Source organism: Hippoglossus hippoglossus, chromosome 8, assembly GCF_009819705.1.
Source record: "Hippoglossus hippoglossus isolate fHipHip1 chromosome 8, fHipHip1.pri, whole genome shotgun sequence".
Classification (NCBI taxonomy): Eukaryota; Metazoa; Chordata; class Actinopteri; order Pleuronectiformes; family Pleuronectidae; genus Hippoglossus; species Hippoglossus hippoglossus.
Window position 1 is genome coordinate 19,060,743 of NC_047158.1, and position 16,823 is coordinate 19,077,565.

Sequence of the window (16,823 nt, forward strand, 5' to 3'; positions counted from 1 at the left end):
CAGGCGGGGAGAGAATGTGCTGACTTTATAACGACCTTTCTGGATACAGGGGCTCGTTTGCCCATATTTTTCCCGGCATGGTGACACCTCGTCCTGGTGGTTTCTTCTTTAGAGGTATACATCCGCAGCACCACAATAGACGGTGGCTGGAATTAGCTGCTCAACAAACCGCTGCGACAAGGGAGAGACAAGCGTGTGTGTCTGTTTGTGTGCGTCAGTGGTCTCTGCGACGCTTGGAACCTTCAGTAATTGTTGACGACTGACGTGTTGTGTGTGTGTGTGTGTGTGTGTGTGTGTGTGCAGATCATCCTCATCTCATTTGCTGCCCCCAGTGGCATTGTCTGAGCTGATTGGAAGCCCGAGTCTGAGGGGCCTTTGCTGACAGCCTCATAGTCTTGGAGGTTAGTTTGAGGAGTAAACAGTGTCTTGTGCGTGGGATCTGAACATGTGCGTGTGGTGTCATTGAGTTGCAGGGGGGTGGGGGGGGGGGGAGAAGAGAGGACAGAGCTGTGCCAACACACTGAGAGGCCACTCAATTATTCAGAAGAGCCGTCGGGTTCAAAGAGTCACAACCCACCACCTTCACAGCTTATCTGCTGCTGCTGCTGCTGCTGCTGCTGCTGCTGCTGCTGCTGCTGCTGCTGTTTTGACCCACTGGTCTTAAAAAGTACAACAGATATCACTCACGTCATTATTAGTATTGTCAACAATAATGAGGAAAAAAACTTCCAGATACGATATTTCTCGCCCTCATCTCGCCGTTTGGGCTTTGGATATAAAAGATATCTGCAGATTTCCCTTACAAACTCCGCTTGGTTTTCTTTTGTCTCCCCTTCTATTCGCCCATTCGCCCCCGTGTTCAGACAGTGACCTCTGTCTTGCTGTTGGTGGGCAGTCCCTTGTGCTTGGGGTGCATGCGCGGCGAGTGGCCGTAGCCCAGCGGCTGCGAGAAGAGCTCGGGCAGCGTCTCGATGCTGAACTGCCTCTTGTTGGAGTAGGCCTGGCGCCGGCTGTTCTGCTGGTGCAGCGGCTGATGCTGTAGCTGCTGCTGCTGCTGCTGATGCTGTAGCTGCTGCTGCTGCTGCTGCTGCTGATGCTGTAGCTGCTGCTGATGCTGTAGCTGCTGCTGATGCTGTAGCTGCTGCAGCTGCTGGATGGGGTGATGCTGATGCTGATGCTGATGCTGATGCTGCTGCCCCTGGAGCACCATGTGGGTGGCCACCGGGTGGGGGGCGTGGCTCTTACTGGGGTCCCATACCTTGAAGGCCGAGCTGGAGGTGAGCGGATGCGTGTTGGTCTTGGAGATCTTGGGCTTGGGGATTTGCGAGGTGTTGATGGTGATGGCCAGTGGCGCGTGGATGTCGGGCGGCGGGAGGAAGGGCTTGTCCTTGGGATGGAAGTTGATTGGCTGGAAAGTGGGAGGGGACTGGCGGTGGGTGTAGTCTACCATCGGGTAGCTCTTGTAGTAGTCTCTTGGGGTCGTGTCTGGATGAAGGGCAGAGAGACAGGGGAGGAGAGACAGAGACATTGTTAATTCATATGAGACAATTCTTGATTACAGCATCAGTGGTGAATGTGGATGTGAAACTAATCACAATATAATAATGATAAAGATTTTAAAAAATGTTTGTTAGTTAGCAGGATTACACAAAATCTACTGGACGGATTCCAGGAATCTTTCTTTAACATTGTGAAATAGGACGTTTTACAACTTTTTCATAGATTTCTCATAACACACAATTCATGGATGATGATGACGACAATCAGGTTTATTCAGAGGACAGATCTCTGAGTGTGTGCAATGTGTTGCAGATCCAAATAAAGATGTGGATCTAGAGAATTTAAATGAGGTTTGTGCCAATTCTAGTTTTTAAATGTAACTGTTGACCCAACATCTACAACTTTCATATTTATACATATATATTCAACAGCTAATGAGCGTGTGTGTGTGTGTGTGTGTGTGTGTCTGTGTTTGTTTGTGTGTGTGTGTGTGTATGTCTGTGTGTGTCTGTGTCTCTGTGTGTGTCTGTGTTTGTTTGTGTGTGTGTGTGTCTGTGTGAGAGAGAGAGAGAGTGTGTGTCGGGCAAATCGGGAGATTTGTAGGGAGTAAAAATAGAGCATGTCGAGTCAGATTAGCCCGAGCTCCCTGAGTGGAACTCGACTCTGTTGCACGGTCATAACCACTGCCCCCCCCCCCCCCCCCCCCCCCCGCCCCCCCACACACACACTCTGCCCGAAAGACACTAACAACCTTGTTTGCGTGGGCCCCCTATTTTTTTTTTTCCTGGAGAGAAACCGGAGCCATTTTTCTCTCCCTGCGTCACCATTTGTGTCTTCGTTGCCGTTTGTCTTCATCTCAGACGACGGTATCTTTCAATATCTCCATAACGAAACAGGACACAGCTGCTATCAGGCCACATTGTGTTGTAACGACAGTGTGACAGATTGTGTGTGTGTGTGTGTAACTGATCTTATCATTATTGCAATCCAAACAGGAACATAATAGGGTTATGTCAATAGTCTGGTGTGAGGATGAATGACCAGCGGAGTTTAATCCGTTGTAATAAATGTCGATCGCTGTTAGTGGCTGTTTATTCGTGAATGTGTGTGTTTGAGTGCATGTGTGATTTCCGTGATTATGAAACATAAATGCAACTCAACTCGAGACAATCTGCACTTGACGGCCTGTTTGGGTCGATGTTTGTTCGCAGCTCTCAACTGCTCCTTGAGTTCTGCACGTGCATGAATTCAAACTCTTACATGTTCCCAAATCCTCCTGTGCACATCATAAAATCTAGATTCACTGACGCCGTCTTATATTTGTATTTCCAGAAAACACCTGAAGCAGAAGTCTCATATTCACACGTGTCAGAAAAGCGTCCAGCGTCCTCACAGACTGGTAATTGCTTATTGAACCCGTCATTGTGTAACTCCGAGGCACTTCAGCAGCAGCCGTTGAGGAAGGAGACAGAGTTGCTGGTAATCACTCTCTCCTCCTCTGTAACAGTCGCCGCTCGCTGGTCCGAGGATTTAGCCGGGGCCAACAATCAAAAATAACACAAAGTCTGTTGCGCGAACAATTGTCGTAGATCACAAAGCCTATTTTAGGAGACGCATTTATTCTGCGGGAAGCAATAAAGTCTCACAATATTGGTGAGAAGGAGAACGAGGGAATGAACAGAAAAAACTGATTTGCTTTCATTTAAATTTTGCAAGATAGAAGCGAGTTGAGGATTAGTGAGTGTTTGTGTGTCTGCGGTCTCATATGTACGCGTGCGATGCATGTGTGTGCGACTCTGTGCAACAAAGAACACATTTACATACGTTCTTCACACAGTAAAGTGCATCACATGCTTTTGGCAGCTTTTCCTCTGCTGCCTGTTTGTCACAGTGACACGTGGACACTCATTCAACGTCAGCTGTGTTGCAACACTTAGACAGGTTGTGTTTGCAGACTGCTGTACGAGCTTTTGGATTTAAAGTACATGAAATTACAGTTTATTCTTCTTCTTGATGTGACGCTGCGGCTGTAGCTACAGTAAAGCGTTAAGTTGGTCTAAATCTCTGGACGGGGCGAATCTGGAGCGAAACAATGAATTAAACACACAAGCTCGTCCCACAACAACTGCTGTTGCCGTCCGTTGGAGTGTTTCCACGCAGGTTGCCAGCAGGAGCACCTGACAGCAGAGTCCTCTGTGACGGTATCATGTGCCTTCCCCTCCGCTTCACACACGCTCTCCATCTGCTCGTTCTCTCGTTCTCTCCCTCCCTCTCTCGTTTTCCATTCTCTCCTCCTGTGTTGCACTTTTTTCATTGCTCTCCAACAACATCAGCTCTTGCTTTCTTTTGAGCCACAGCCTAAAGCGAGGCCCGTGGGCCCAATCTGGGCCACCGCATTATAACTGCATAAGCCGGGCCCTCTGAAGGATTTCAGAGTTTGACAACATATTCTATTTTATCACGTTAAAGCAGATTTACTGGGGGAACCTGCTCAGTATAAAAGATTTCAACACACATCACAATGAAATGAGAACTAACAAGTAATTATTTCTCAAGTAATCTATTGTTTCTGGTTGTAATAACTTCTCTGTGCGTTTTTACAACCTCTAGTTACAATTAACAAGGTTGTTATGGACGTTTGTGACCACATGTTAATGTGCACCATTAGCCTCTTAATCACTTGCCTTTATAACTGTTTGCCAGGGTTTCTTAAAAATTACATATGTAAAGGAATATCCCAGAATTACTTACACTACTTCATAATTGAAGATAAGGGGAAAGAGCCCAGAAGAGAATAACCCTTGATACTCTGTTATCTTGCACGGAGGCAGAGACGGTAGGTTTCCATCGTCTTTCCCACAGAGAAGCCGAGTGCTCTGAGATCAGTTCTGACCGGGATCAGATGCGACAACATATCTAGTATAGTGTCTTTTGTCTTTTAAAACACATGTTAAAGCACAACAGAGGAAGCGTTAAATGAGCGTTAACATAATTAAGATCAACCTAAATGTATTTGAGACCTATCATGTGATATTTAAACACATATAAGAATGTTTAAGGCCTAAAATTCAGCTTATTACATGTTTAAATACCCAGCAGAAACAGTGGTTTGCCCGTGTGTTTGATTCCAGTGTCTCCTCACCGCTTGTTCAATAATGCAATGCAGCCATATGATGTCTTACAGTGAATGAAATATTTAAACCCCAGAAGCCGTGTTCTTATAGCTTCAACCGTTACATAAGAATGCACCGCAGCACTTGATGCACATTTTCACGTCATGTACACTGATTTCTACTTTTGGAAACTTCTGTGGATTCGGGGGCGATGCATGGCAGCACATTATAGATCTTGTAGTGAGATGTATAATATCTATATTTTGGAGTAAAGGTGCCGTAGCAGAATTCCCAAGCAGCAGAAGATCACTACTGACAAGACAACTTCTGAACGTTTCCACCTCAGTGAAAGGAAATTCAAGAACCACACCGCTCTGCTTCACCTCATTAGTCTGGACAGGTACTTCCCTAAAACAAGTTAAAAACTATCTTTGTCTAAACTATGTTGCTTGTGAAGATGTTGCCTACTTTAAAACAGACATTATTGCTTGTTTGACCTTTTAAAATGTCCTTAGTGATCTTGCATGAACAAATATTGAACATTATCTAATTTCCCAGACATTGTTTTGAACAGTTTCTCCAATATTGCTCAGACTGTTGGATTTTAATGAAAGACTTGATGCAGCAGCGACAGTAAAGACACATCTAATTAATTAAACTCTAAAGGAGTGGAAAAGTTATTTTTTCTCCATAAAACAAGTTCAAACCTTATTCACGTCGAAGCTGTTTCCATGACAATATTGGTATATTTATCATGTTTGCAAAGATGTTGTTTACTTATAACCTAAAATAAAGAGATTATGTATATGACCTTTTAAAAATAGTGAATATTATATATTTTCCCAGCAATTATTTCCACAGTATCTCCAATATAGCTCAAACTGTTCATTAGATTGCTTCATTAGATTTTAATTACAGACTTGAGGCTTCCTTGGACCAGAACCTGGAGTCCTATCGTCCTTTCACACCCTTTTTGAAACAATAAAATAAAATCCCTCCACCTTCTGTCTCATGTTGTCTTTCCTGACGCTCACTGAAGAACAACTTTGGCCGAGTTCCACGAATCACATTTTAACTTCAACTAAAAACAGCTCCAAGTTCCCAGACACCCAAATGAACACGAGGTTAATAAATGAAAACAAAACTGAAGGATTTATGATGATGTCTCTGTGGTTCTCTGTGTTTATTTCTTCCTCGTCTCGCTCTCACATTCTGTTTGTTTTCTCTCTGACCTTTAGCATCTTAACCCCAGATTCTCCCACTGCTCCTCCACCTGTCCTCCTTCCAGCACTTCATCTAAGACAGATATCTCACAGCTGTAACATCTGGCACATCTGGAGTTCCCCGACCTCTAAGATCTGATTTGCCTTTCCTCTTTTTTAAAATTATTTTTGTGCTTACTTCCTCCTGTGCCTCATTTAATCTCTTGTCCGTATAAGAAAACAAAGAGATTTCTCTCAGTTGCAACGTGTTCAAGATTTCAAAGCAGCTTGGTCCAGATACCTGCGGTTTCATCCGGAAAAAAGTCGGCAGCCTCATCCAAGCTGCTGTGTGTCCTCGCCATGACTTTGTCCACACAGCCAGGATCTCTGGACCCAGAAGCTTGTTTACTGCCCAACTGTCGATCATGACGTTATACCTCATTTTTATAGCATCAAATAACTAATAGAAAAAAAACTTCTCGGAAAAATTATAAATGAAAGTCATCATCTTTTTGTTTCATCCACTAACACGGAGGAGGTAACCTACACTGCAGCCAGCCACCAGAGGGCGATCAAGACGTTTTGGCTTCACTTCACACCAACTTACAACCTTTGGATTAACTTGTTAACATCACTTTACAAGCTCTACATCCCATTGACCCTCATTTGTATCCATATAAAGAAGAGAAATACAGAAGTGTGTGTGTGTGTGTGTTTGTGTACATGTTTTTGTGTGTGTCTGTGTGTGTGTGTGATAGGGACAGAGAAACCAAAACAAAGCAGATACCAAACAGAGGAGGAGTCCATCGCCTGTGTATCACCACTCAGAGGCAGAGATGAGTATGTAGATGTGGGGTGAGGAGGGAGCGTCGCACCTCGGTGTCTGAGAGATTTGTTAGTTTCAAGTGTTTGGCCGACGCTCAGTGTTCAGTGGCTGCAGCGACGCTGCTGCGGCAGTCGGCCTTTGTTTCTCACTCACTGAGCAGAATAATGAAATGAGCTCCTCTCCTCCACTCGTCTCTTTTTCAAATCGTTCCCGTCGCTGATTTTGCAGACGTCAGCTTCTCTCCACATTAGTTAGGGTCTATCCACATTGTCTCATCTGGGATTCTTCTCTATTCTCTTATATATAGTGTATTTTTGTGTGATCAAAGTTTTATTTTATTCAAACTAAATATTCACATGTCAGGTTTTTAATTCACGATCATTATCACTATTGGTTTCTGTTAAGAAGAAACACGTGACTCTAATAACATGAACTTTCGCAAAATAAATCAATATTGCTGGAGATTTTTGTGATAAATGATATATTTTACTGTAAATTAATAAAAATATAAACTATATACAAATATAATTCATTTGAAATATTTTACTATATATTCCAGGACAGGAATAGTGAGTCTGTGTCTCAGTGTTTGTGTCTCTGTGTTTGTGTCTCTGTGTTTGTGTCTCTGTGTTTGTGTTTGTCTGCTAATCTCTTGCTAATCGGTAACAGCTTTTGAGTAAAGTTTGAATTTAGTTTCAACAGACAATTAACACTGTTGTGCGAGGTTGTGCGATAAGATCAGCCATTTTCCAGTTTTGTATTTATGTGGCTCAATTAGCATCTATGCAGCTGCTGCCACACTGTGTTACACATCGTGGTGGTAAAGAACACAGTATTTCTTTTCCTCTCCTTCAAACAACTGCAGTATTTTTAAATGCTGGATCTCGGTGATATATTCACACTGGTGGACAAACACAAACATTATTTGCGAAGGGGTGATTGTTTCAAATATTCTCCTTTCTTGTGAGCAGCATAGCCTGGTGGTAATATTTAGATTAAGGTATCTGTAGTGTAGTTACTGAGTTTGCATAAATCAGGAATAAAGCACCGCGCTCAAACGTGAATCATGATCCAACATCGCAGGATCAGAGTCAGGCTCATAAAAAATACATTATCTTAATGGGTGCTTGCCCCCTTCAAACAGTTTCCCACTCAGTATGTGGATATGTTGTGTTTTCTATCATACTGTACATTACTTGACCTCTAAACACTAAGCCTGCGTTCTGGATCTGTCCTGTTATTGTGGGGACCTAACACGGTGAAGCATGGGGTTAGAATGAGCCCTGAAGTCATTGAGACAAAACAATCTGGACCCCTCTGTGTGTGTGTGTGTGTGTGTGTGTGTGTGTGTGTGTGTGTGTGTGTGTGTGTGTGTGTGTGTGTGTGTGTGTGTGTGTGTGTGTGTGTGTGTGTGAACCTACTCACCCACAGCCTTCAGCGAGGTGTACTTGTTGAAACCGATTCCCAGGTTGTTGTGAGGGTGAGACAAGGCCATGGCTGGACCCAGGGGAGACAACGCTGCGTTGTTCAAATGGTTGTGATCTATGAGAGAGAGAGAGAGAGAAACACATATGAAAAGTCAGTCAAAGAGAATAAAAATCAGTTCATATTTCATTTGGTTTTCTTGTGAAAATCTTCTCATGAAGCCACAGTAAAACATCACAAGTAAATGAGCACCAGTGAGTCCTCTGTAGCTCTGGTGCCTCTTGTTCTTTCAGCAATGTAACGTTCCTGTAGATCAGCTGGATGTGTAAATTGCAGGTTTAGTTAATCCTTTTACATAAATATGTAAAGGAATTTTGAAAACCGACTCCATAGTTTTGATGTTGTTAAACAAGGGTTAAGTTAATAAACTATGCACCAATGTGGGAAAATGTTCCAAGTTGCTTCTTTAAGAATAAAAACCTCAGAGCTCTGAAGAAACAAGGTCAGGACCGGATTACTTCACTTCTCTAACATGTCGTCTTTCCAGAATTCCAAAAGTTAAACCATTTCCACAGGAGAGTACAAGCGCACACACACATACACACACACACACACACACATGCACGCAGAAACAAACACACAAACCTGACACCCGCGTCCACCAGCCCCACGGTGACTGAGACGCATCAGTAAGAATCAAGCGAGGAGAAAATGGGAGAGTGAGGCGGGGAGAAAGCCGGAGAGCGAGGGATGTGACACCAGCGCTGACTGATTGAATTAGAAATAGATCTTCACTTCCCCGTGTAATTGATATGCAGTGGTGACACGCTGTGGGCTGCGTGGAGCGCGGGGACCCACAACTGTGCGTTTGTAATTTTATTCCTGTGTAGATGCATGTGTGTGTAAAATTGTTATTGTCTTATGTGAAGCTCTGGTCCCACCTGCTCTCCTCACTCACTCATCACCACCAGGACAATGGAAATGTGGCGGTGCACAACCTCCAATCAACCACACAAACACACACACACACACACACACACACACACACACACACACACACACACACACACACACACACACACACACACACGAGACGTATTGAAAACTCCCTGTAAGCACTTCATGAGTTTTTTAGAAATAATAAAATGCAAAGATGTTGCTCTTTCATCTGCCCTGTGTTTGGATGCTGTGATCTCAAGCGTGATCAACTCGAGTGAGAGAGTTAAAGGCAGAGATACACAGACAGGGGGGAAAGAAATCATTTAATTGATGGAAAGATCTCTGGCCATTCTCCAGTTTGACCACAGGGCTGTTCCTGCCCATCAGAGAGAGAGAGAGAGAGAGAGAGAGAGAGAGAGAGAGAGAGAGAGAGAGAGAGAGAGAGATTTTGTAATGTTGTGTTATTATAGTGTTGTCTTTTTTATACTTGACCAGAATGTCACTCAGCAGAGCGCCTAACTCGGCCAAGGCCCACAAGTCCCTTCAAATTCAGTCAACAGGCAACAAATTGAACACTCTCGCAGATATCAGTCCTCCCAGTGTCACTGATTGTGTGTTATTCTTGTGTTGAATTACCTCTCAGAAGTGAAAACTCACTGAGGCTGATACAATATTGTGGCAATTGGTCCAATAGCTGTTGAGATAATGCACAACTCACGCGTAAATGATCAAACATAAGACTTTTTTCCACCTCATACGGACATGAACAGCGTCCCTGCTTCTGTCCACCTGATGAAGAATGAAGGTCCGATATTCATTCTCCCTTTTGATCTCCTCTGAAAACAGCTAAAATGAAATTCAACCACAGTATGAGACAAGTGCGAGTGAAGCAGAGCAGTGAAGCTATGAGCTGGAAATCAAAAACAAGGAGCTGAAAGACACTTAAACCCCCCATAGAGCTGGAGACTGTCTAATTCTATGTGCAACTCACATTTCCCGTTTCTTTTGCACAATGTTTCCATTTTAAGAAATAATATTCACTTGATAAAATCTAAGGTCACTAATGTGTATTTATGTGTGATTCATGGGGCGTTCTGCCTCGGTGCTATTAATCCCAGGGTACTGTCGAATTGGAAGATAGGAGACTGAAAGGGAGAAAGAAAAAAAACCTTCTTGAATAAATTCCCTCTGAATGTCCTACATTTCTCATTCTGTGTGTGTGTCTTTGTGTGTGTGTGTGGTTCAGCGTGTGCATATTTCTTTATTGTGTTGTATAGAGGCCTCAGAGGAGACGCACTCATAAGAATTCAAATTTATGTTTATTAAAGAGAAGCGGAAACGAGGTGTATGAATGTGATTTCAAAATGTGTGTGTGTGTGTGTTTGACAGAAATAGTGATGGGAACTGTGGGACTCAGAACAGGAAATATATGTGGACCTGTTTTTAGTGCATATCATTTAGGGCCCTGCATGTCTGTGTGTGTGTGTGTGTGTGTGTGTGTGTGTGTGTGTGTGTGTGTGTGTGTGTGTGTGTGTGTGTGTGTGTGTGTGTGTGTGTGTGTCTGTGTGTGTGTGTGTGTGTGTGTCCACTATCGCAGTGTGAGAAGCAGCATGTGTACTTTATTTTGCATGTGCATGCTTTCCTGCCAGCATGCATTTGTTTTTGTACGTATGCATGTGTGTGTGTGTGTGTGTTTGCAGGCAGCAGAGCACCGCTGGGTGATGGCCTAATTCAGCAGGGCTCAACATCAAAGAGGCTGACTGCTGCAAGGGCTTCAGCCAGCCTTACTCTGACATGAGTACTGTCTCACACACACACACACACACACACACACACACACAGAAAAAGAGAGAGAGAGAGAGAGAGAGAGAGAGAGAGAGAGAGAGAGAGAGAGAGAGAGAGAGGGAAATAGATGCAGGAGGATGCAGCAGCGTGGGGAGCAGAGGCTTGTGTTGTTTAATGCATGGGGCATAAATCAACTCAACTCAAACTTCTACCTCGACTGTTTGATGCACAGACCATTGCCAGTTTCGAGTCCTGCGAGCCACACCAGGCCAACACGAGTGCACTTATGGAACTGTAGGGCGCGCGGGATGAACGGCCAAGTGGCGTCTATGTCACATCGTTTCATGTGAGTGGAGCGGAGAAGCAGAGGAAGGGAGGAAAAAAAAAACCAAGGACTGAGAGGGCAGGGCAGGTCAGCGGACAAGTTCACTTCATGACACATGTTGGGAAACTGTGCTCTGACTTCTACTCGGGACCGAACATGTTCTATACTGAGCATGTGTAACATAAAATGCACCAGCTGTTTATGCGGCAGGTCTGCGTGCACATTAAACTATTAGAGCAGAAGCTACTGAATCATACACACTCACTGCATCCAACCAGTATTACCCGAAAAGCCTTTTTTTTAAATAAATAATTCTGATTTAGTAATTTATTTGAAAGAAATACACTTGAGGGAATAAGCTTATTATCTTTCGATCAGGAGATCAACTCCACCTTCATGTCTGCACGCTAAATATGCAGATGCTAGAGCCAGCAGCTGGTTAGCGTAGCTTAGCATAAAGACTGACAGCAGTAGTATGTGTAGTTTTTGGTTCCTATAGGTTTTGAAAAACTTTGCCTCCTGTGAGTGTGTAGAAGTATCTATTTAATTTAACACCGTTTCCAAAAGTTTCTCTAATTACAGCGCTTCCACTAACGGATGGTGTTTTGATTTAAGTTTAATCAGAACGTAAAGATGGGAAATGAAGACATGGTTTGTTTGAACTCTGAAAAAAAAGAGGTGTAAAAACAATGTGTACTTAATAAAGTGTTATATGCTGGATTATTGTCTTGTTGTCGTTCAGCTGCAGATGTAACATACAGATGTGAGAGTGGAATTGATCTTTTTGCAGCACATTAAGTCAGCATGAATGTTGTATTATCAGTAGACATCAGTAGTAACACAACTTACTGCCACACACCTGTGATTTTAAAACATCTTCATTGTCTTATCTTTACTTTTAGCTGCTGAGATACCAAACATAATGAAAATGAGTCTTCATCATAGAACATGTGAGGTAAGTGTAGAAGTGTTGCATGTTAAAGCGTTCAGTGGGGGGTGGGGGGGTGTGGCATGTGTGCGACATATGGTCCTCCGTTATTATCGGCCTCAACGTGCTACAGTAGAAGAAAATACACGCCAACATTTGTTTGAGGTGTCGTGGAGCACAACATGCTGTAGCTCCTCTAAATCACACAAACACACGGAGGCTGAGCAGATGCTGTTTCCATCCTCTCTCTTCCCTCCTCCTATTCTCTCTCCATGTGTCTACTTGCCTTTTCCCCCTTTTCAATGTCAACTTTATTTATATAGCACATGTAAAACAACTTGGTTGACCAAGGTAAAACAAGAAAACAGCAATACACAATATATCATAATACTAATGACAAGAAAATCTGCTGGGTTATGAATCGAAATGAAGGCCAAAGAGAAGAGATGTGTCTTTAACAATGATTTGAGTCGTTGGCGAGAGGGGGGGCAGATCTAATATGGAGTTGTGAGCTGTTCCACAAGTTTGGGGCGGCTGCTGCGAAGGCTCGATCGCCTCTGGTTATGAGTTTCAGGCAGATCCAGGAGCAGCTGAGTGTCTGACCTCAGCTCTCTGACTGCAGTGTGGGGTATAGGGCCCAGAACAGAGCCTTGAAGGACACCACAGGTAGGTGTCACATGCCTCTTCCTGCTTCAGTAGCTGCTCCCTCCCTCCCTCCCTGACTCCCTCCTTCCTTCTCTGTGACCTGCTTCTTCCTGTTACTCTCCTCGTCTTACTCTTTTGTTCTCTCTCAGTCAGGACGAGGCCGGCCATCTGTTGTCTCGTAATGAAACAATGAAAGTGTGGGAAGAACTCACTCACCTTTGAATGTTTCAAGTTATTTTTTTCCTACTTTGACTTTTACTAGAGTGGATGCACATCAGATGAGGATGACAAGTGCCCAGTGTAATTTTTACAATTTTGGTGATGAGAGTATCTTAGTGTACAGGATCTGTAGAATCGTATCAGAGTGTTTGGACCAATGACTTTCCTCTTTCAGGTTGGACGACTTGTTTGTTAAAATGTTGGGTCTACACTTACTGTGGTGTGACTAACAGCAACTTACCACTAAACTGTTAACAGTAGATTTATGATTATTTTTTACAATAACGTTTGAAAAGTAGTAAAACAAAAGTAGGAGTATGTATTTGCAAAGTACTTTTATCAGAGAAGTGTCTGGATTAGCAGATTAAACATCCAGTGATTATATTATTATTTAATGCCAACAGGCACATTAAGAAAGATGAATGATGAAATGACCAGAAAGAGTAACTGCACCCGGCTCGCCTGCTCATTTAATAATCTCCCTCTTACATGCTTCTCTCTCTCACTTAAGTCTCTCTTGTCTGTGTGTGTTAAATGGAGTCATTTCAGTACACTGCGTCCAGTGTGGACGTCCCCCCCCCCCCTCCCCTCTTTCTGCCTCACACACTCTATTTGCAGGGTAAACGAAGGCTTATCCCAGGATGACACCATTATTTTCTGCCTTTAGCCCTCACATTGAATGCATTGAACTCTGGCTCCCTGTCTGCTCAGCACTTTACATAATTCAGTGGACGGCCATACATCTACACACATGCACACGCACACACACATGCATGCACGCACACTAAGTTCACGCGGGTGATAAACATTGGAATGACAGATCCTTTTACTTTTAAAACATTCCCACGGGAGAGATGAAAGAGGAGGCCGTGTGGAAGAGAGCCGGGAAGAAACAGACTAATAAATAGAGTTAAGACAAATAAGGAAGGAGAAGAAATGAAGAATTGTACGATGACCTTAACACCAGCAAGGTCACAGAAATAATGCGTAGAAAGTGAATTATGATTAGGAGTGCTTTTTCTGAAGGACATTCTCTAAACACCCAAAACCATCTCAATAAAATCAAAACAGTGAAGTTGCGATGACCTGAAAGAGTTGACGCTCTCAGAGCTGATGGGAACAGAGTCAGAGGATAGTGACAACTTTCATATTACATGTTGTGATATTTATTGATACATAAAAGACATTGATCACTGCCTGTTGCTGCCAATGAGATCAGTCAGACTGAATTCAAGTCATTGTTAACATCAAAATATTGATTATTTCACCTTTAACTACATTTCTTAAGGTTAAAGGAAAAACAAGAACTCAGTAGAACAACCAGGAAACTGTAGTTCATGTAGACAAGGATAATGGTCTCTAGTAAAAGCTGATGGAATACAGTTACAGGGGAGACGGAGGGAGAGATGAACAGATGGAAGACAGATAAAGGAAAGATAGAGAGAGATCATACAGCAGCTGAGAACGTCCCTCTTGGTTCGGATCGTTCCCTGAGTGTAGATCAGCTGTTTTCAGCACCATGGACAGAGTCATTCTGCTGGGTATCAAACCCACGACTGTGTACACACTTTACGGGACAGTTTTTACTGTACAAAGCGACACTAAACAAGTGGGGAGCCTATTATTACATTGTAATCTGTCCTCTTTTCATACGATACATATTTTTTGGTTTGTTTCCACACTCCTTTTTCTCGATTCTATCCATCCTTCATTCGCTAATGTGTTTTGGAAACACTGTCAAGATATTCAGCAAATTATATCCTCATTTGTGTAAATGTCATATAGTCTGAGGGTTAAAAACAGGGGAATATTAATTGGAATATTCTAACATTGTTTATACAAACCCAGACTTTCTGTACACACTGAAAAACATGTTTTTACAAAATTTCATTATGTCAAGTGTTTGCACAAAATAAATTGAGATATATATATATTTAAAGTTTAGTGTGTTTATTTTTTTAAGTTGATTGCACTTATTTTTCTGTAATTTAACATTTAAAAATACATGAAAGTTTCAGTAACACATTAAAATCAGTTGAAAAAGCCAGATTCAAATGTGCAACAATTAAAATATGTCAGAATCCATTTTTTCAGTGTAGTTATAATGTGTAAGTGATTAGTGTTTGTCTGTGCAAGCGTGAATGAGGGTGTGTGCATTTGTGTGTATGTGTGTGTGTGTCTGTGTGTGTCTGTGTGTGTGTGTGTGTGTGTGTGTGTGTGTGTGTGTGTGTGTGTGTGTGTGTGTGTGTGTGTGTGTGTGTGTGTGTGTGTGTGTGTGCAAAATAGTGAGTGAATGCCTCATTTTTCATTATCTACAAAGAAGCTGTTTTAACTCTGACAGGCGCCTCACATCCCACCGGCCGCCCTCAAAGTCACCATGACTCATTCTCTCTCTCCCTCCTCCTTCCCTCCATCTAATTTCTCTTCAAGGGACAACAAAGCAAACCCCTGGCCAGCGCTTCTCAACTTCTGAGGATTCAATTATTCAAAAGCGTTAATTGTGCTGCACAGTCATCTAGAACTCACTCGCTAACCCACAGACATTTACTGATGGTTTCTGTGTGTCCTTTTTTCTTGTTCCTTATGTTTGTGTCTGTGAACAATCTGCAGTTTGTGTGTCTGAGTGTGTGTCTGAAAGTGTGTGTGTGTGTTGCATAATCATCTGCAGCTCCCCCTAACAGCTGCAGATATTTGGAGAGGTAAAAACCCTGTTATGCAATAGGACTCAAACTGGGTCTCATGCAGTGGATTCAGCTAGTTTGCCTGAATTAATCTTTCATGAAAAAGAAAAAAATCACAACACAATCCAACTTTTTCAGGCCTGAAACTGATACGTGGGTGATACAGTGCACGTTATCTGCAGGTGTTGTACATGTGTGCATTACCCATGTACAACCCATGAAGATACCATGACCTGGATGACGGAGCATCTTTAAACATGTGGTGCACATCACCTGTAATGCAGGTGATGACTAAGGCTGGTGTAGTGATATGGTGGTTTACCAGTTGCTGAGGTGTGACAAGCTAACCACCTGTGCTGGACTGCTCCTGCTACAAGGCAATGACTTCATTTTTATGTTTTAATAAAAGCCATTTAACCACAATTAAAACCTAAACTTTAACTAAATTGTTTATGTTGACTTAAACTCAATTAAACGGGCTTGTGTTGCTTTCAATGGCACCACTGTTACACCTTTTTTTTAAATCTGACATCTTTGGCTTTCTCCTTGTTATACTCACTGAAACCTCAACAGATTCAAAGATATTCTGAAATCTCCACTCAGTCCCTGAAAAAAAACTGTTTCTAAATAGATTGAAAGAAACTTCTCCCCCCTAAACAGCCTTATCGCTTTTTACCAATAATGAATTCTACCTCTGTTTAGCTCTGTGAAGGGTCCAGATATTACAGTGGCTCTACCTGCAGGGATAATAAAAACCAGTCTGTAGATGTGTGTACCTGTATTTGTGTCTCTTCAGCGTGTGCACACAGACACACACTCTCTTTCCCCCTGTACTTGGTTAACTAGAGAATTATTGAGCTAATCTGGGTGTTGAACAAGCCCTTTCATGACAGAGGCCGAGCGTCTCCCAAGGCTTCACTTCCGCACTCACAAATCTCTCAAACTCCTCTCACAGGCTTACGGCGAGAGGATCAAACCATAAGGGCTCTTCAGTGCTCAAATGACACTTGATTTACTCTTCTGAAAATTTGCAATTCATGCATTGCTGCTGCGTTGCTGCCGCACACACACACACACACACACACACACACACACACACACACACACACACACACACACACACACACACACACACACACACACACACACACACTCCTCTGTAAACAGTGACCTCAGACTGTTCGGCTGCCTCCATCCAGGTGATGCGAGTAGATAACAGACACTCAATCTGAGTC

General features: G+C 42.9%; 1 protein-coding gene across 2 annotated transcripts in view; it reads right to left on the reverse strand.

Annotated features, from left to right (window-relative positions):
• Positions 1-654: 654 nt before the first annotated feature.
• Positions 655-16,823, reverse strand: part of LOC117766396 (protein shisa-8) — a 71,883-nt gene continuing 55,714 nt past the window's right edge. Inside the window, exons 5-7 of one of the 2 annotated variants that reach the window (XM_034593390.1) lie at positions 8,067-8,183; positions 1,146-1,485; positions 655-1,049 (exon numbers count right to left, since the gene is read on the reverse strand). In XM_034593390.1, the coding sequence (XP_034449281.1) occupies positions 860-1,049; positions 1,146-1,485; positions 8,067-8,183 (647 nt within the window). In that variant the 3' untranslated portion in view covers positions 655-859. Of the gene's footprint in view, positions 1,486-8,066; positions 8,184-16,823 lie in introns of both variants that reach the window. The other variant, XM_034593389.1, reaches the window with a different exon arrangement.